The 22295-nt window shown below is 37.5% G+C and overlaps 1 protein-coding gene across 3 annotated transcripts in view; it reads right to left on the reverse strand.

Moving 5' to 3' along the window:
• Window positions 1-22295, reverse strand: part of NNT (nicotinamide nucleotide transhydrogenase) — a 92362-nt gene that overhangs the window by 13439 nt on the left and 56628 nt on the right. For all 3 annotated transcript variants that reach the window (XM_068990392.1, XM_068990391.1, XM_068990394.1), the window contains 5 exons: window positions 21592-21825; window positions 20331-20491; window positions 18575-18754; window positions 11489-11648; window positions 9019-9100 (listed from right to left, as the gene is read on the reverse strand). In XM_068990392.1, coding sequence (XP_068846493.1) covers window positions 9019-9100; window positions 11489-11648; window positions 18575-18754; window positions 20331-20491; window positions 21592-21825 — 817 coding nt within the window. The remainder of the gene's footprint in view (window positions 1-9018; window positions 9101-11488; window positions 11649-18574; window positions 18755-20330; window positions 20492-21591; window positions 21826-22295) is intronic.

The following is a 22295-nucleotide window of genomic DNA, read 5'->3' on the forward strand; positions in this document are numbered from 1 at the left end:
GCTCTAGGGTGCCACTGCCTGGGTTCAAAACATTCAGACAATTTACCTCTGTGTGCCTCCCTTTCCTCCTATGTACAATAGGAGTGATAATAAAGCCTTTTCAGAGGATTACTGTGACATTTAAGGATAATTCACATAAAGAGCATTTTATACAAAGTATTTTAGACCAATGCCTGGCACACATGAGTCCTTAATGAATGTAAACTGTAATTATAATATCCCATTGAAACATATTTTGTGATATAAATGCTCATCTGTATTGTTCAAATAAATGCACATTTTTAATGATCATTTATATTAAAAGAAAGGCAAATTTTCACATTAAAACAAATGTTGATTTGTCAGCATTTTCTAAACTGGTTTTCTAATTTTTACCTTGAAATCCCAACAAATATCAATATGGTCCAATAAAAGCCAGAAATTCTTTGTACTTCGCAACTACATGCAAAAGCCAGAGAAATGATACAGTCAAGACCACTGGACTTGTTGATCAATTGGACATAGCTAATATTCAAATTATTTTAATAGTGTCAAATTTCAAAAGGCCACATTTAACTCTTCTATAGATACTATTAAGGCAAAAAAGTACTGTTTCCTGAACCTAAAGATACAACAAATGTCACTGACAAGTCAAGGTAATCTTCTCAATTATCTTGAAGATAATTTAAGAAAAAGTTAAATATGTTTTTCTATTTTCCTCTCTCAAGCATAAAAACAATAAAGTCATTTGTGTAACATTATATAATAAAAACTAAGGCCCCCATCACCAGTTAAAAACAGACCCAGGCACAGTTCCAAAAAGGTGGCACAATATACTCACATGAAACAAATCTTCAGGGCCTTTTAATCAACCAAGAAAGAATGAAAGAAAATAAAAGTGCATATAGAAGCTATTCATAAATTCCATGTAAAATGGGTAAATGTAGTAAAAGAGCAATTTTAAAAAACTATGAATTTTAAGCCTCTTTTATAATTGTTGCTATTGTTCAGTCACCAGGCTTTCCTGTCCTTCACTATCTCCCAGAGTTTGCTCAAATTCTTGTCCGTTGAGTCAGTGATGCTATCTAACCATTTCATCCTTTGCAGGCCCCTTCTCCTTTCATCTTCAATCTTTCCGAGCATCAGAGTCTTTTCCAAAGAGTGAGCTCTCTGCATCAGGTGGCCAAAGTAACACACGATGATGTAAGTCCCATTCTTAGAGTTTTTCTGCAACTTCAAATTAGATTTCAGACATCACATGTGCTAAAAGGAACAACATGAGTTCCCATGAACAAGGGCCATGGGGACAATATGTCCTGACCACAGAGTATCACAATCGTTGTTGACTTTTACAGAGTATAAACCATTCACTACATGGATCCTACCACAACGTTCAAATAAACTACATTTCCCTGCTTGCATTATGGAAATATCCAGATTTAGTTTAGCAATAAAACATGATGAAGAGCCAAGTATCCCAACTCAGTACTAAGACAAAGAAACTACGGAGACAACTGGGCCCCATTCTAAAGTATTTAGTGTGTTTTCTCCATTTTGAAGCCTCTTATTACAAATAGTGAAAAGGATCTCCAGATTTAAAAAAAATCTTTTTACAACCTTCAACTATTTGGTTATATGTTTTATGAGACACTATAAAATTAAAAGATGCTTACTCCTTGGAAGGAAAGTTATGACCAACCTAGATAGCATATTCAAAAGCTATTACCTGTCAACAAAGGTCCGTCTAGTCAAAGGTATGGTTTTTCCTCTGGTCATGTATGGATGTGAGAGTTGGACTGTGAAGAAAGCTGAGCACCAAAGAACTGATGTTTTGAATTGTGGTGTTGGAGAAGACTCTTGAGAATCCCTTGGACTGCAAGGAGATCCAACCAATCCATCCTAAAGGAGATCAGTCCTGGGTGTTCATTGGAAGGACTGATGCTGAAGCTGAAACTCCAATACTTTGGCCACCTCATGCGAAGAGTAGACTCATTGGAAAAAACCCTGAAGCTGGGAGGGATTGGGGGCAGGAGGAGAGGGGGACGACAGAGGATGAGATGGCTGGATGGCATCACCGACTTGATGGACATGAGTTTGAGTAAACTCCGGGAGCTGGCGATGGACAGGGAGGCCTGGCATGCTGCGATTCACGGGGTCGTAAAGAGTCGGACACGACTGAGCGACTGAACTGAACTGACTCATGCAAAATTTATTCTCATACCCAAGATATTCAAAGGGTTAACATCCTTTCTTTTACTGTTTCATATTTTAAAATTGAACTTTACACAGAACAATGTATGCTGATAGCATTTTGAAATTCTGCCTTCCCAATAACATCATTGCACAATTTTCCTAAATATATCGTTCTCAGCTCCTAGGTGGCTGACAAATTAACTCAGGAAAAGATATAACAAAGGGAAAATAAAAAGCTTACTTATTCTTCCTGTTTTTAACCATAAATATCTATAAATCAAGAAAACTTTAAAAGTTAAAATAGACTTTAAGGTCTCTCTAATACAATGCTTCCTAAGGCAGGACACTTTTATTTAGAGTAACAACAATAACATGTACACTGCGTTCTGTCCTGGGAATTTCACTACAGATGTAATAGAATCCCTGCTAGGAGGTACGCCCGAAGAACCTTTGTATTTGATGTTTGCATGTAGCAATGCTCCATTCTAAGGAAGGTTCATGGAGGTAATAAAAAGATTTGTTACTATTTTCAATATTTTTTAATTAAATGTTTGTTTATTTTATTTAATTAATATTTTCATTAATCTTAACCTTTGAAAAACATGACAGCATCTGGAAAGACAGGGTTCTTTGGTTTATCACATTCTGACCAGAACTTCTGATTGACAGCTATAGGTCACCTATTAAAAGCCCAAGGAAAACTTATTTAAGAGAAATAATTTTAGTAAATGCATTTTGAAGTAAAATCTTATAAAATACGAAGCAAACTAAACAGTATCCTTCCCGGTGAAAAGGCTGGGACCAGCTGCGTGGGGTTAGTCTATCCATCAGAAGAGAAGCATGGAAACAAAGTGGAAAAAAAATCTGCCCGGCAATGCAGCTGTCATCCACAAAAACTGATTAATGAGAAAGGTTGTGGAGTCAATGTTTTGGCAAGTCTTCTTAGGCAAAAGGATAGAAACCCAACTTTTGAAAACTGTTGAGTCCTTTTCAGAAGTAATGGTTCAGATAAACCTACTCATACAATTATGAATGAAAAAGAAAATTCTAATTTCCTCTAACTTTCCAACTGCCAGAATTGGAGAACACTAAGTACTTTTCTCTTTTTTTGGAAGGTGAATAAAGGCTGAACTCTGATCTGAATCTGGTATTCATCCACAACCTCCCCTTCTTCAGGAAAGAATAATGAATGTTAAAGGGCTCACAAGAATGTCTCAGGGGCAGTTTTTCTAATACAGAACAACCTGTTCTATGAGTATGAGTGAAGAAATGTTTGACAGGACGCTATGGTCACATGTTCCAATGTGTACAGGTGGCCCGGTGACACTGGGGCCACCCCCAAAAGACAAGAAGTCATCTAAACAGGACCAGGTCAGATGACTGGTGTGAATGTCAGTGCAGAACCCTGTCCCAACACTTCCTTTTCCACTCCAAGGAGATTATTATAAATTGTGCCCAAATCTGCTTTTTCCTTCACTGAACCAAATCCAGTGCAGTCAAGAACAGCAGCTGTATGACTACTGACATGGTTTTTATTTCAAAATAACTACTAAGACTATGAAGAACGATATCAGGGGGAAAACTGAAATTCTATTTGCAGATAAAGTTCTAGAATACATATGCTTGCACAATGGAGAGATGTAGTGAAAATTATACATAATTTCTTATTTCTGACTGAATAATTTTAATGATGCTGAATGACTCTTGAAATGCAATGGCTAGTAAATAGCATGAAATGGAAATTATTAACAAGATACTGAAGAATTTGAACATGAAATGACAAGAGGGCTTCTATTTACTTCTCCTCTGCCATGTTTACATGAACCTCATTGACAAAAATCAGCTCAAATAGTCTATAATAATTAATAGTAGACCTAGAAGCCAAACATCACTCTGATGGTCAGAGGCACTGGTTTCCGTCAATGATGAGTTTCTCCCCTTGACCATTGGAATGCCTGTGATCATCATTTCCAAGGAATGAGTCCTAGAACAGCATGGCTGGGAGAGGCTTTATAAAGCACCTAAATCACAGCCTTTAACATAGTCTTCTCTTCCTTCCACCATATCAATATGTTGTGGGCAGCACGCAGTCAGAGGCAATCTGATCAACAGTCAAGAGTCTGGAAGGATGATGGCCCTTTTCTAGTAAAACAGACAACTTTGATCTGAGCGATTCCTGGAAATTTTATACAACAGGTTGACCAGAGATATAAGTGAATGCACACGCTGATTTTCCTCTCTTCTACCAAAAGTTTCACTCATTTGACTAATTACACAAATAATTTCCATCATCCATCCTCCTGTAACCATGTTTTATAAGAAGGCAGGCTCAGTGCAAAGAAACACAGCATGTTCTTTCAGAACACCAGAAGCACTGGCTAGTTCATCACCAAAGAGTGCCAGTGGAAACTCTGATACAGTGATCAATGCCCCTGCTGTTCTTCATCATTTCAACTAGTGACTGAACTGAAAACACAATAGGGTTATAAGTGTCAATTCAGAATATCTTAACACCTATTAACTAAGTTCTCCATAAATGTCAGCTCCACATGGGTCAGGAATTTTGATCTTTGTATTCGCTGATGTATTCTCAGAACTTACAACACTGCCTGGCACCAAGTACTATGTAATTATTCATACAGTGAAATGGTCACTGACATGAATAGTCATGGCTAATAAGAAAGCAATGCAAAGCTGGCAAGAAACTCATAAAAAATATCTATTTCCTTTCTCAACTGCTACACTGGATCTTTTTATCTGGCCTAACCCTCTATTCTCTTCAGAAGCACATATCTTTATTACTCAACAAATCTGCATGTGCTAGATTTTCCTGCACCCCAAAATATAACAAATCCAAGATAGCTGAACTCTGTTTATTTGGACTGCATTTAATCCATGAAAAACGGGAAAATCCAGTTAGATCAACAAAATATTTCATCTTCCAGTATCTTCAGAGAATAGATTTCCTAGCAAAAATAACATACATTTAAACTTATAGTCATGTCACACAAGACCGTAAAACACTATTAAACTGCAAATACCACTGGCAGCTAGATATGTTTAGATAGAAGATGAAAAAACTAATTAAATATTAATTTTTTAAAACCTGCAAAAAAGTTTCAGGTTATGAGTAGAATAAAAAGTTTAAAATATTCCCTTGACAGCTATCTACTCTTGTCCTTTGCCTTTCTACCCTCCTTCTACTCCACTCTAGCATATTGGTACATTAAATGGAATTCATTCACTCGTTCATTTGTTGATCGATTTGTTCTCTATCTATAAACTTTTGAGAGTGGGAAATGAGCTTCTGCATCCTTGTATTCTCAGCACCTAGAAATAAATTTCTATCAGCAAATCATTAATAGAAAGACAGAGTTGGACATTAATAGGAAAGCCATATATAACATCAGTTAGCCAATAAAAGAAGTTGACAAATTTTAAAGCAATAATGCTTTATACAAAGAAAATCAAGCAGTCATTAATTGCAAAAAGAAAAAAAAATGTCTTTCTACGGATTATTTGTTGGAAACACTACCTCAGCTTTATAATGAAAAGCTCGTATTGACCCAAAGATTGGGAAACAAAGAGAAAAAAATGTCTGTGCTCTTGTATCATAAGATTTCTATAATCAAATGCTTTCAGAGATCAAGCATAAGTTAGGTATTCTGGGTGCCCAGGAAGCAACAATGTCCTGGTAAACAATATCCAGAAAAGATGGCTAAGTCACTGAACTTCCAGGACATTCTGAAATGAGCTCTTTTCATGAAATGTCATGTGCTTCATTATATAACCTCAGGTCTCTGTGAGCATGTTATGACTATGGCCAAAGTAAAGGGAAACAGGAATGTCTCTCAATCAATCATGGGCCATGAAGCCAGACAGACTGTATGACAGAGGCAATTTTTCTTGGCACCACTTGGGCATAACTGATTGATGACAATCGTATGTCCACACTGGCACATTTCCACGGGGAATGTGTGAGAATACGTCACCACATCTGGATGTGAGGCATGCCGGGGTCCTGAGGCACAAAGATCTACTAACAGCAAAGGCCCAGCAGCTGTGCTCAATGAACACCGTGGGAGCTCCACAGAGTGATGAAAGGACTAAATTACCGCAAACTGTAAATACAGATTTATTTCATTAAAATACGAGGTAACTGCTGCAGCCCTCTCTTGTTCAAACAGACATGTGCTTCTTAAGAAAAAGCCAACACCTAACTTCGTAAAGAAAATCTGCATTTCTGCTACAGAAAGATGATGATGCACATAAAGCAGAATCAACAAAGTTGCTATGATTCCCTTTAAATTAAAAAAAAAAAAACACTCTCATGGAAGCTAGAAAGGAAAAATATGATAATCTACTGTCATGTTAGCAAGAATAGCTCTCTTTCATTTAATACAAATATGAGACTTACATAACTTACTACAAAGCCCATGTTTAAAATTCATTATAGTAAAAAAAGAAAAAATTTGAACATATTAATATATAAATTCTTTAATATGAAATAGAGTAATCAATGTAAGTGGCTAACTCTTCCTAACTCACAAGTAGAAATTAGGCTGACAAGTAATATCATTCACATAATAAATTATTAGCATTTACTATTAACAAATGATTTTAAAAACTGATGATTATGCAAAATGATTAAAAGCTCTTGTGAAAGCCTGATGTTCTGGTCACAAAATTACTTTTTTCTTGGCGGGGGCGGGGGGCGGGGCTGTGCCATGTGGCTTGCAGGATTAGCTCCCCAACCAAGGATCAAATTCGGGTCCCCTGTAGTGGAAATGCAGATTCCTAATCACTGGACTGCCAGGCAAGTCCCAAAATTATTTCAATAAAAAAAAAATTACGACTGAGAAACTATTCATACATGTTTAATTAAATACCTGCCAGAAATCTTAAGTCAAATAGTTACCTTTTCAATGCAGTGTGACAGAAATCCTTCTAAAACAGCACTTTATATTATGCCTTCATGGATGAAATTCAAATTTTAAATGAGGTCAGAAGCTAAAATTTCCATTGTCTTATCCCTTTTCTTTATCCCTGATTTTCTTTCCTAACTCTCTTAACTCCTTCCCTTTCACATCCTGCCTTCTGTCAAGCTTCCCATCCTTGCACCCACAACCTGGGCTGACCAGTGGGTAACAACAGAGGTTATATCAAATTAATCATGCCTTTCCCTAAGAATAATTAAGACATGAAAGCCATCTTTCTGTTTGATTATGATTGCCACTCATCTCCTAAACATGTGGTGACAGAAGGCATCGTTAATACATTATACTTTTTTACATGTGGATCAAATAAAGAGAAAAAAATTTCTTTTTAGGAAAATCATAAAAGATTCTGTAACACATCCTTTCCACTTGTAGGTCTCCAAATGCTTTAAGTGGCAAAGACTACAACTAAAAGGGAAGCCCCATTTATATCCTCTATAAAAAGAATAAGCTACCAAAATGAGACCTCTCATGTGAAAATTAGAAAACAAAGACGATGCCTTTTCTCATCTTCTATCAATTCATCTTAGACTTTACTAAACGTGGAAGCCATCTACATGACAGAAATGCTGGACCTGTCATAAAATAGTATTTTGATTCTGTGTATTTAAAAAGCACAGACTCACTATAGATCACAGGAAGGTGGAGAATGAGAAAAAGACTGACAAAAGGAAAAAAGGGTGGAAAGAAAGAAAGAAAATGCAGCTGACGTTAAAACTTTTTAGATAACGCTTTGATTTAATCACCTAAGACTCTTCTACTGCTGTTAAAGGCGGCGACATTCGAGCTAAAGATTCGGACTCTGCATCTAGTCTGCACAGATAGTCTGATTAATTCTAGGCCCTCTGTTTGGCTAATTTTCTTATCATTTTCCTCCAGGCAAAAGTGTAAGATTGACACCTCAAAGGAATTTTATTAACAGACATAAATAGTTTTGTCAATATGCAATGACATCTTGGTAAATGAACCAATCTTATTTAACAATAGAGTTACCCTGTTGCTCTGACTTCCATGTCAGTGAAACTGCTAGTGAACCAGTCTCCCCACACAACATGCAGCAGCTATGCTCCCATGGACAACTCCAGCCGGCCCCTTCACTGCCTCCCAGCAGCAGAGTTCCAGAAGGCGGACCCAAAGGTACACAGGACAGACATAAAGCACTGCAAGGGCTCATCACCCTGACCCCATTTTCACATACCACAAACCCTTTATCCAAGGTCAGGGGGAATAATCTAGAAATGCAGAGTCCTTGACTTCACATTCTGCTTAATAACCATCCACCCAAGAGCAGAATCCAGGGCCCAAGTAGCACATAGCAGCAACAGGAGCTGTTCTAATTCACAGTCCAAAAAGTATATGGCTTTATTATCTATCTTATACACAGAAAAAGTTTTCTGCAGTCTTTTCTAGCCCGAGTGTGAGAGCTAAATCCATCAACTAGTCCCGGGTTCACCACTCGGGCTCACACCCTTCGGAAACCCCCCATTTGAGATGTTTTCCTTCTGTGTGAACAACAGAAACCCAAAAGACACAGCTTGATGGGACTCAGATGCCTTGATGACCTCCTTCCCCAAGCAAACCACAGAGAAACCAGGTTTCCATTTTTCTCTATTGATAAATATCCTGGAATGTAGTACCGTAAGAATTTCCTTTTCTAAAATGAGACTATATTGAAGTTGGATGCTATTAGAGACAGCATGAAAACTAGGAAGTAAAACTAAGGCTAGAACAGGGTCTTTCACAACTTTCTCTACTTAGTATTACAGGTAAAACCCCACTTGAAGAAACAGTCACCTCAAGGAAGTTATCTCTCTTCCTTTCCTTTCACATATGCATGGCAAGCACTTACCTGACTTTTTTGCCTTGTTCAGAGAGCATCTTCACCAAATCAGCAATGGGGTACTGAGCTTTGGCTGCACAGAGGCCGTAGCCTACAGGAGCATTGAGAACACAGAAGAATGCGGTTTTAGTTCAAATTGTATGAACAACAATTTCTTTATGCCAAAAAGGGAAATCAGTTAACAGGACTAGAAGTGAAAACAAAAAACTGACAATATGGACTTTAAAAATATTGGCCTAAATTTCAAATTAAAATCTCATGGTCCCTCCTCAGTCCCCTGCAGTGTCTAACAGTGCTGGGCACTCCCTCCCACATCACACACACACACACACGGTGTATACGCTCTCACATAAATGTTTTCAAACTGTCACCCTACTTGGCTTTGAGATTACTGCCGTCCCTTAGTAACCCTCCTAACTTCACCACTATTCTTCCTCGATTTCCTTGAACAGATCTTTTCCTTCTGTATTCCCACTCTTAAATCCTGAGTCTCCCCAGGGCTTTAACTTTGCATCTCACTCTCTCCCTGGAAAACCTCAGCCCATCCCACAGCTTCAACAACCTCCTGAAAGTAAAAAAGTATTAGTCACTCAGTCACGTCCAACTGTTTGCAACCCCATGGACTGCAGCCCGCCAGGTTCCTCTGACCATGGAATTCTCCAGCCAAGAATACTGGAGCAGGTAGCCACGCCCTTCTCCAAGGGATCTTCTAGACCCAGGGATCGAACCCAGGTCTCCTGCATTGCAGGCAGATTCTTTACTGTCTGAGACACCAGGGAAGCCCCAACAACTGCCTGACGGCTCCCAATCTGCCTCCAGGCTCCACCTAACACTGAGCTCCAGTTCAGCCTGTCCACTGTCCCAGCTACACTGCAAATTTAATGTTTCCAAATAAGAACTTAAGATTTTCCCCCTCTGCCAAAAAAAACAGTGCTCCATAGTTCTGATGTTCTTTCAAGTATGACCAAAAACATCAATCATTTCCCTTCTCCTTCAACCCCTGTGTTCTGTCCCTCCACCCTTTCCAGTGAATCTCATATCTATCCCCCCTTTCCTACCCTCATTTTTTCAAAGACCGATCTCTGCTCAAAGTATCCCCCCTACCTCCCCCACCCCAATACCATCCACCCTCAGGGGTCCAACACAAATCCAGACTTCCCAACAATCCTTAGATTCCCCGTGATAGAAAACATGCCTACATTGCCCAATGCAGCTCTCATCATAACCCATCTTACATTATTTACTGATCTGACTTCTCCACTATATGGAAAATGCCTAAAGGGCATTTACTCTCCACTTTCACACCCCAGGACAATGTTTCTCAACAGGTAACACCAATGCACTCTGGCTGGGACAACCCATGCTGCAGGAAGGTCCAAGGCTTATAGCATATTTGGTTTACCTGCTCACACACACGCTAGCTGACAGTAGCAGCTCCATCTTTGAGAAGCCAAATCCCCAAATCCATGTGTTTAAAATACCCTGAGAAAAATAATGCTGCCCCCACTTGAGAAGACTGTCAGCTGAAGTTTCAATTCTGCTAATGTTTGTTGTTTACAGCATCTGCCTTCAGTGCGGGAGACCCGGGTTCAACCCCTGGGTCGGGAAGATCCCCTGGAGAAGGAAATGGTAACCCACTGCAGTATTCTTGCCTGGAGAATCCCACAGACAGAGAAGTCTGGTAGGCTACAGTCCACGGGGTCGCAGAGTCGGACACGACTGAGCAACTTCACTTACTTTCACTTTCACATAGTCAACCAACAAACTACCCACATGACAAAATCAATTGATTTCCTTTACAGAAAACTTCTATGATAGCATGATAGAGTTAAAATTCTAATCTGAAATCAAATGCAATGACATTCTTTGATGAGTAAAGAAGTACTGGGCTAAGCCTCAGGAAATTGGGAAATTGAAACGGGGACACCAACTGACTTGGGCCACATGTCAATTATTAGAGGCAAAATGAAAAACAGAAGTAAGGTGTTATGACTTCTAGACCAAGTCCTTTCTACTGGACTTGTTACCTCATCTTGTTGGAAATCACATGATTTTCAATGATTTTTTTAAAAAATATTTACTTTTAGAAAGAAAGACATTAACATTTACCAACCTTTACCAAGTAAGTCTAACGAGTGAGTTGAACACTTTAATATACTATCTAATTCTGACATAGGCCCAAAATTTATCAATGAGAAAAAAAAATTAACCAAGACTCAAAGATGATTTAAACATTTTGTACTGAATCACAGAAAAACACAGGTAGAATCTACTACCTCAACTTATAAAATCTCTATATGATTCCCAAACTATTAACCTAAGCCAAGAATTCCAGAACTATTCACTTAGTAATCACAGAGTTGTTTCTAAATTTCCATTATATTTTCAAAAATGAGTAAATTCCAATTTGATTTTTCCTATTACAAGAAATTACTTTAAGTGATTATAGGTTGTTTCCTTTTGGGTTTTGGTTTTTTACCTGGAGTAATAATAATGCTATTAGCTTCTCGAATCATGTCAATTGCATTGTCAAGGTTGATTTCTGTATGTGTGCCAGAAATTTCCATGGGTTTTCCACCAGCTGTTGAAGTGGTACCATAGCCTCCAAGAATCACATTAGCCAGGGAGCGATTCATTGCCTGGAAAGAAAAATTATCAGCTGTGAAAATTTAATCCACATAAATTTTCTGTGAATATGATAGTCAGAGTCAATTAAAGACATTTACTTGATCACCTAAAACATTTTAACCAAATAAATTTGATCGAGTGTCTGAAAATTATTTCAAAAATTTAAATGATAAAAAGACATCTGGGAAATCACATCATTGTTTTCTACAAAATCAACTTCACACTGATATATTTTCCATCAAAATAAATTTTATAAAGGCATTTAATGGAAAATTACCAGTGATTTTAACATATATATTTAAAAAGTACTAGTTGTTCAGTCATGTCCAACTCTTAGCAACCACATGAACTGTAGCCCATCAGGCTCCTCTGCCCATGGAATTCTCCAGACAAGAATACTGGAGTGGGTAGCCATTTCCTTCTCCACGGCATCTTCCTGACCCAGGTATCAAACCTGGGTCTCCATCATTGTAGGCAGATTCTTTACCATCTGAGCCACCAGAGAAGGCCTAAAAACTCTGATCTAGTCATTCTTATCTGTCTACTGACTAAGCACGTTCTATCTCCATATCGGCATGTATTTCACCTGAGTAAAAGAGAATGAAGGCTATAGAAATTTTACAAGGTGTCTCTACCTACCGATATCTCACGTGAATTCTGCTACAAGCTGTCAAGAGGCAACAGGGAAGAATCAAAGGATAGAGACCCCTATCATTTAGAAGTCTGCTGCCCTCTGCCATCAAGAAAAAAAAGTGAAGGCGTTGACACTTCAAAGCACCTACAGCTCCAAGAAGCAAGAACAGAAGTGACTGGATTCATCATTAGCCTTTTTAAATAGTTCACTTCCAAAAGGTAAATGAGTAAGCTTATACCCTGCTTCACTAAAATTTACACCCACCTTTTAACTAGTAAAACCATCCAATGAAAAAGTAAGTGGGAGGCATTTATTGGATGCTCATTTACAATCATCCAACCTGGAGTGCTGTGGTTCATGGGATCGCAAAGAGTCGGACACAACTGAGCAAGTGAACTAAAGAATGTACCATACAAACACACCTGGACCATGTGACAATAACGGATTTGAAAACTGTCTGCAGATCTTGAGAGGTGTGGTGGTAAAAAAATAAATAAATAAAATGACAAAAATAAAAGACCAGAAGCTGGATGTTTTTAGTAACCAAAAGCATTTTCAGAACACTATACATGATCAAAGTAGTCATCCTAAATGATCATAACTGATATCATTTCATAAAAAAATTCCAAACAATTAAACCTTATTTTAAGGGTTTGAATAAACATATCATTGATCCATCATTTATACTATTTTAAAGCTATACAAGTGTCAAACTAAACTTTTTTTAAAAAGACAACCCTTTATTATTAAAGAGCAAAAAGCATCTGGAGACTTTCAGTGACAAGTAATACATCAGAGGGAAAAAAAAAAAACTCATCCAAAGATAGGCCAGCCTGCTACCACCTTAGCAGAGAGATTTACATAAACTGCTGAAGTAGGACAGAGCGAAGGCAGGAAAAGAGAAGAGAAGAGGAGAGCTTCACTTATGTTTCAAAGATGTGGATCAAAAAGTCAGAATTTTTAAGTTGTTCCTTTGACCTAACCTCATTTATCAGACATTCACATTTACAGAGCCCAGAGTCTGGTAAATTTGCCTAAGATTATTACATATAAAATAAAGCTCAGAATATCGTTATGCATATTACTAACAGATAAGAGGATCAGAGAAAAATTAAAGTGATGCTTTTAAGTTCTTCATCCTAATCCAACATGAAGTTTCAAATTCTTAACACAACCTCCTCTACTTAAATCCAAGGTTGAATGAAAATCCAAACAGCCATATCTGAGACTTCCAAACATTCAACATCTGCTGATTCTTATAAATCCTTTCCAGTTTTGAATCACAGGATTTTGAAACTAAATTACTAAAAATATGTTCTATCAATTTTTGCCCTTAAAATGGTTTCAAAGAACAATTTCAAACACTAAAATATTTCTGCTATAATTTTATTTTAGTGAAATGTATAAAAAGGCTCTATCACCTGCATCACACAGCCCTATAGACAGACAGATGATAGAGGAATAGGACGTAGAAGAATACGACCAATTTTCTCTCACTTGGCTTAAAAGGAACCCTTCTCTTCTTCCCATAAAGCTGAATGGAGGAGAAGGAAAGAATTCCTGAGAATATTTAATTAGTGTGTACCCACTTCTGATGGTATCTTACAAGAAAAAATAGGGAACCACATAGTAATTTAACAATCAAAGTCAACTTGTTAAACACATATCCTCAATTATATCACCATTACACCAATTCCACATGGTCTCTTAAAAACTAAATCAAACTTCATCTCTGAATTTACCATTGCAACATCATATTTCCAATAAACGTTTAGGGTTTAGGGCTTTGTTTTGTTTCCTTTATTTTTTTTTGGCTTGCTTAAGACTTGATGAGACTACCCTGTGACCACTGATCCACATCCTGAAGAGTTCCCAAGTTCCAAGACAAAGCATTTGCAACAGTGTCCAGGACTGTTCCTTTTAAGTTATTAAGCCCCGTAATGAAAATTGTATGCTACATTAAAGAGATGCTTAATTCACATAATTCTAAGCAAATTAAGAAATAAATATGAAAACAAAGGAAGATCATAAAATAAACAAAACCAAAGCAAAAATAACATGTATACCATTGACTAGCGTCCCCTCGTTTCAACGCTTTGTAGGTGCTAATTAGTTTATCACAAGGCAAAAAAAATTATTTTTGGTTTGGCTTTCACTTACTTCATTCTGCTTTATTTTCATTTGGAAACAAGCAGCAAAGTACACAAATCAGAGAATTTAGTCTGAGAATGATGTTGCATTTTTGAAAGCCCTCTATATCCCAAACCCTAATTTGGACACTATCTCAAGTAAATGAACTATAAAATCATAAAGAGGTTAACGTCTCTATGACCTCTGGATATATAAAGCAAATCATTCATTTGAGCTGGCTATTTGGACACTTTTGACATTTTCTAGTTTTTATAATATTGGGTGTCATGTAACCAAGCATTACGCTCAGAGGATACCCTAAAGACTTCTTTGTCAGAACAAATATTCAATTTTCAGGATGATGGTTATACTTAGGGTCCATTCCATCCCCTCTCACATAATAAAACCACTCCACCACTCTGCTCTGGTTTGGATTTTTCCTTCAATAAATGATAAAATTATGAAAGTAAACGTACTAGTAATATTAACAGCTATTGATAAGAAGTAGTATTTCTGCTACCATAACTTCCCGAAGAGGATTCCAAAATGGGAAATGAGCTAATAAAACATTCATTTTAAAATTGCTATATTCACTTGAATGTGCCAGGTGCGAGGGCAGGCTCCACAAACACAAAGGCAAATAATAAATGGTGTCTTAAAATAGCTTCCTTGTAAAATGAGAGTATTTCCTACCTCCAGAATTAGTTTGAGAATTAGGAGTCAACATTTGTAAAGCACCCAGCATAGTATACTACATCCAATTACGAGCAGCTATTTCACTTTTATTATTATTATGAACCACTCTAAGCTGCTAAGCACAAGCCATGGAGAAACAATTGCTTATAATTAATTGCTTATTATAAGAAATAAGCAATTTCCTATAATAAAGCTAAGAATCAATGAAGATTAATGTGAAAAGTCAGAGAGCAGGAAAATTGAAAAGGAAAGGAAATTTGTACTTTTGAAATATAAAACATGGCAGGCGTGTTTTTGTTGTCTTGTTTGTTTTGCAAGAAGTCATAGGAATGGACAGTGAGCAGTAACACAAGCACCCCACACATCACTGGTGGGAGCTTTGACTGGACTGTCCTTTGAAGATCAACTTATCAATATCGACAGCGAAGAAAACAATCTTAATCCCTTTGGTCAAGTAATTGTACTCACAGAAATTTGATCTAAGAAAATAATCCATGATGCCTAAGGAGGAACACTGCAGCAAAAAAAAAAAGTTAAAAACAACTACTATCATAGACTTGGATAAATAAATTATGATATATCTTTGTGATATAATAATTTAGTAGTTTATAATAGTTTAGTAGACACTAAACTTTATTGGTAAGAAAACTAAATGTTAACATAGCATGTATTTAAACATATACATATGAAAAAAGATAAGAATTAAGACTAATGTTAACAGTTAGGTGATAATGGGATTGTAGATAATTATATATATTCTTATTTATCCTTTTCTGTTTTCTTAATGAAAGATGTTTCATTAAATATCATTTATTTTTGTAATCAAATAATATTTTTTAAAAATTAAAGCTTCAACTGTTCTTGATTCCAAATTACTACAATTTGCTATTATAGAGTAGCAATCTGACCGAGTGTGATTTCTACAGTCACAGACAGCTATGAGACCTTGTTAGCCTTATATACAATACAGCTATTAAGAAATATCTGAGGTATGCTGACAGTAAATGACATGCCTGAGGCAGTGAAAATAGAAAAGAACAGCAAAAACGGGTCAATAAATACAAAAGAACAGATAAAAATTTAGAGAAAGATGACATAACTGCAAAAGCACATTGGAAGGACTGACGCTGAATCTGAAGCTCCAATACTTTGGCCACCTGACGCGACTGAAAACAAAGAGAAAGACGATATGATTGCAGAAACACATGTAGAAAAGAGTACTTTCAACAAGTGCCTTTTATACCTTATTCTAGTTAAAGCTATAGAAATGCTATTTCAAAAGTTATTATAGTTACTATAACAACAGAAGAAACTAAGTGAACAGGGGGAAAGAGAGGAAATAAAAGACACAGAAGGTTGGGGAACACTGCGGATAAATTTAAGAACCCAACTGTGGTGCTGGAGAAGACTCCTGAAAGTCCCCTGGACAGCAAGGAGATTAAAACCAGTCAATCTTAAGGGAAATTAACCCTGAATAGTCATTGGAAGGACTGATGCTGAAGCTGAAGCTCCACTATTTTGGTCATCTGATGCGAACAGCCGACTCATTAGAAAAGTCCCTGATGCTGGGAAAGATTGAGGATAGGAGAAAGGGGCGTCAAAGGATGAGATGGCTGGATGGCATCACTGCTGCAATGGACATGAACTTGGGCAAACTTCAAGACATGGTGAGGGAGAGGCCTGGTGTGCTGCTGTCCATGGAGTCACAAAGAGTTGGACACGACTGGGCAAGTGAACAACAACAAGGAAAACCATTTAAGAGAAAAAGAATTTTAAAAAAAGAGAGAAAAAAAGAATAAAGATTAGAAGGTACCCATGTTGACTTTTCAAGAACTATATACAAGTACCCCCTTCCTCTCCCCACTGGTCTTGTAAAAATTCAAATCCTCCCATTTAATTTTAAAATTAGTATTTGACATCAACCATAAGTTTAAGTGGGACTTCCCAGGTGGTGCTAAGTGCTTCCCTGCCAATGCAGGAGACGCAAGAAATGCGGGTTCAATCCCTGAGTCAGGAAGATCCCCTGTAGTAGGAAGTGGCAATCACTTCAGTATTCTTGCCTGGAAAAATCCATAGACAGAGAAGCCTGGTGTGCTAGAGTCTATGGGGCTGCACAGAGGACTCAACTGAGCACACACAGTAAGTTTTAAGCATTAGTGACAATCTGCTGCCCCCCACTGGTCATTCAAATTTACCAAATGAAGCCAGAAAACTATTTCTAATACAACTGAATAAATTTTTCTTCTTTATAAACATTTGCTTTAAAAAAAATATTCCAAAGCCTGACACTCTTCCAATAAGAAACACCTTTCCAAACTCCTTGAACAACTTGAAGGATTTTATGTGAAACCTCTCAGCTGGTTTTGAACTGAGGCTTTCAATTTTTTGTACTTACAGTATGTCCAAAGAAAACTAATTTTTCATTATGAAAAGATAATTTTAGCATTCAATTTTAAATTAAAACATAAGAGAAATTCTGAGTTATAAAATAAGGGCTTTTAAACTTCTAATAAAAGAATGAAGGTGGAGTCATTTTTCTGCCTGAGTGATCAATCAGTATAAAGACAGTTCTGACTTTACCCAGTTTCATGCTTGCCCTTTCACAGCCATTCAAAACCATTATTTAGAGAATAATAGCTATCATTTGAAAAAAGTGCTTTAGTCAAAACTATTTGCAGGTTATCTTCTTGCCATTAAAAAGAGAATTAGAAACAAAAAAGAAGCTAGGAAGTATTTGTCTTGGTAATTTTTTTTTCAAACCATGCTGACCACAAAACTTCAAGATAGGACTGTAAATTGCAGTAAGCTTTCTGGAAACCACATGACAAAAAGAAGACAAAGCCCAAAAAATGAGCACACCCTTTACTTCTAGGAATCATCCTAAGACAAAAATCAGAAATGCCAAACATGTACTTATGCACAAGAAAGAAAAATCAAACATTAAAGGTAAAGCATTGGGGAAGAATTAAATCTTGAATATCCATATGATAGATTAGTATGAAACCCTAAAAACAGTATTTAAACAGCATTTTTAAAATAAGCATCAAGACTATCACTCAGAAGATTAAAAAAATTAAATATAAATCCTATGGACAGAGGAGCCTGGGGGGCTACAGCCCATGGGGTCGCAAAGAGTCAGACACAACTGAGCAACTAACATACAATATACAATATGATCAGACAAGTAAACACAGAGATCTGGAATACACAAAAAAATAAAAATAAAATAAAATCTTAAGTGTTTTCATCTCCAGATGAAGTTAGAAGATTTTTGTCTTGATATTTAATTTTATAAATTATCTACACTCAGGTACTTTACAAGCAGTCTGGCAAATTCATTCAAATGAAACACTCCAATATTTCTGCGAGAGAGAAAAAGAACTGACATGGTCATTTCTACTACAAATAAAAGAAATAACAGACAGGTCCTGATTTTCAGAACAGTATTTCCTTCTCCTTCACTGGCTGCTTCCTTACCACACACATGATGTAGGACAGGATCGCGCCCGAGGAGCCAATAAGCGCGCCCACAATGGTCAGCAGATTGTTGTTGAGCAGGAACCCCTCTGCACACAGGGCCCAGCCTGAGTAGCTGTTCAGCACAGTGATGACCACGGGCATGTCAGCACCCCCAATGGCAGCCGTCAAAGTCACACCCTATGACAAAAACCAGAGTGGAATTCAAAATTCACGCATTGGAAAGGAACCTCTGACACTGAGAACTGTGGTTCATAATCATTCCAGTTTTCCAATTAATATATTTACATGTAAATTCCATGCCTGGGAATGACCCCTATCAGACCAACTCTCCTACAGATATAACAAGTGAAAACACTGAATCACATTTTCCATCTGCAAAAAAAAAAAAAAAAAAAAATCCCCAAATCCCTGAGAGGCACTAACCATGAGCAGGCAGAAATTGGAGAGGGGTCTACACTTGGAAAAAAGTTAATAGCACTGAGTTGATGTTACAATTTTTATGACTTTAGCTGATGAGCAGGGAGGGTCCTGTCGGTGCCAAGTGAAGCAGCTAAAACTCAAATATAAGCCCAGTCTTATTGGTTTGAAAATCTGAGGGTAGAGCTTTGGGTGACTAAGCAATTACTCACTCCTGTCCAAACTGTCATGTGACACCTTTATTACTCTGGGGTCTTCTCATTGGATCAATGTTTCGGTCAATAGGAATCTAAAGAGACAAGGGTTTCAGTTCTGTTCATTGGTGCCTACTGTGTGATAAGCCCTCTAAAATAAAACAAGTGTCAAAGAGACCTTGCCCATTAGTTACTCTCACATTTGATGGAAGCCCCGATATCAAGCCAAATAATCATAAAATGAAGGGACAACAGAAGATGCGACGGTTGGATGGCATCACCAACTCGATGGACATGAGTTTAAGTAAGCTCTGGGAGTTGATGATGGACAGGGAAGCCTGGCACGCTGCAGTTCATGGGGTTGCAAAGAGTCAGACACAACTGAGTGACTGAACTAAACTGAAGCAATTACTATATGTCTAACTTTGTGCTAAACATCATAGATGATTTTTTAAATTTTTAACTTCATTTCGACAATGAAGTATACACTAAGAGTATACTAGACAACATGAAGTAATCCGTGAGCGACACACAGCTAACACAGCAGCGCCATACATTGCTCTAACAGAATGCTAAAGTGTGATACACAGACACACAGAATACTGTTATGTACCCACATACTAAATGCAATAAACAGAGAGGAAGAGGAAGACCAACCTATCCTAGGAGGTTTCTCTGAACACCCCTACTGAACACACAGGGTTTAATAAATGCATTTCATTTTATATGACTATTTGGCTTGATATCAGAGCTTCCGGCAAATGTGAGAGCAACCAATGGGCAGGGTCTCTCTGACACTTGTTTGAGGGCTTGTCACACAGCAGGCACCTGATGAACAGAACTGAAACTCTTGGCTCTTTAAATTCCTATTGACCGACACACTAATCCAGTAAAAAGACCCCAGAGCAATAAAGGTGTCACATGTGACAGTCTGGACAGGAGTGAGTAAGTGAAGAGAAGGGGGACTTTATTCTTACACTTTTCTATATTGTTCAGACTCTACGAAGATGAACACATAACAGCATATTAAAACATTTTTATTCCATCAGGGGTCTTGATGAGACAGAAATAAGGTTAGACTATAACCTAATAAAATACTTAGTTCCTCACTAAGAACGTGCTTTCCATCTCTGACCTCTTACCATGACAGCAGAGAGGGCTGACACAGAGCCCAAACAGGTGATGCCAGTGGTGAAGCTGGGGTCCATCATGAAGGGGATGATCCCACCCACGCTGGCAGCCAGCAGGCCTGCGTTGAGGAGGTGCCTCCCAGGGAGCAGGAGAGGGGCGGACTTCAGGATTCCTAGGGTGGAGGATGGGACCATCAGTACCCAAGACGTGTCCCAAGAAATCCCCTCAAACACTCTCAGTCATTTAATCATAAGCTACCAAATGTAATATTAGGAAAAAAACATGCTACTTAAAATAGTACTTTTTATCACCAGCTACTGAAACATGAAAGCATACATTAGAGTTCTTACAGATACACATTAATGAAAGTGGGAAAAGGATGGCTCAGCTTAACTGTCCTTTGATCACACAAGTTCATTACTCTTTGTCATGGAATCATGAAAAGTGATTTTTCTTCCCCATATGACCAATACAGAAATTAAGTGTGGTCTTATTTATTTAAAACTTCAAAATTGAGTCTTAGACCATTCGTTTTTCTGATTCTATCAACTGAGCCCAAGGGAGAAGGGTCCTTATTTGCTCTTTTTAAAGACAGAACATATCATAGGCATTAAGCTCTTCTGTGATTTTTAAGTTTCACGATGTTCCCCACTTAATTCTAATGACTGATTACTGAGAAGCAAAACCAGGTTTTTAAATCACAAACTTGTTTTTCCAGAGTCTCGTGTTTTCATGAAAACACTGAAAGCAGCTATGAGAGGTTTTTTTTTCCCCTCCACTTCTGTTTTCATGACTGGCTTTAATGGCTGCCAAAGCTGCCACACTAGACCTCAAAAAAGGTGTATTTATTTTCAAAGTAAGTACTGTATACTAATCACACATTATTCAATAAGCGTCTCTCTATTCTGGGAAATGTATAAAGTTCATTTCTGTGAATGCTATACAGGCATCTCTAACCAAAAATTATGAAGATGTCATTTTGTTCATATGTATCATCAAATGTCAACTAGTCCCTGTAGGCAAATTTCTGTGCACTAGTTTCCTCCATGAGCTGCCTGCAGAAACCTTGGCTTCAAAGCTTTGTGAGATTTGTAAAGACCAATAAGAGAAGCCATCTTTTTTGAGAAAAAAACTTTCATAGTGTTTCCCAGAGTCATACAAATACTCTTTGCCTAATAGATTCTACTACTAAGCCATTTTCTGAAATTGAAATGGACTCCTGAACACCCTAAACAGTAGATATTCACCTCCATGTTACACTGAATCACTTACCCTGCAATTTTCCATAGGCAACCAAAGACCCACTGAAGGTGACCCCACCGATGTAAGTACCAAGGTAGGCCACGATCTTGGTAAGATTGGCTGCCGCATCCGTAGCGAAATGTGGATATTCTATGATGTACTCAGCTATGCACGTAAGCACAGCTGCCAATCCCACTAAACTGTGGAAAGCAGCAACTAACTGAGGTAAATCAGAAATCTGGATGCGTTTCGCAATTGTCAATCCTGTCAGGAAATGAAAGTCAAAGAAAAATTAAAGCATAACAGACCTTTGAGAAATAATCCAATAAAGTCCACAATTAAATATTACTTGGCTACATGAAAGAAGGAAATCTTGTCACTGGAACATGAATGGACCTTTAGGGCATTATGCTAAGTGAAATAAGCCAGACAGAGAAAGACAAATACCATATGATCTCACTTATATGCGGAATCTAAACAAAGAAAGAAACTCATAGATACAGAGAACAAATTGGTGACTGCCAGAGGCAGGAGGTATGGGGTGGGCAGAATGGGTGAATGGGATCAAAAGGTACAAACTTTCCATTATAAAATGAGTAAGTCTTGGGGATGGAATGTACAGCATGGTGACTATAGTTAATAATAAAGCTATATTGCAGATTTGAAAGGTGCTAAAAGAGTAGATCTTAAAAGTCCTCATAAAAGAAAAAATAATTTATGTATGGTGACAAATG

The sequence above is a fragment of the Capricornis sumatraensis genome, chromosome 18, assembly GCF_032405125.1.
Source record: "Capricornis sumatraensis isolate serow.1 chromosome 18, serow.2, whole genome shotgun sequence".
Taxonomy (NCBI): domain Eukaryota; kingdom Metazoa; phylum Chordata; class Mammalia; order Artiodactyla; family Bovidae; genus Capricornis; species Capricornis sumatraensis.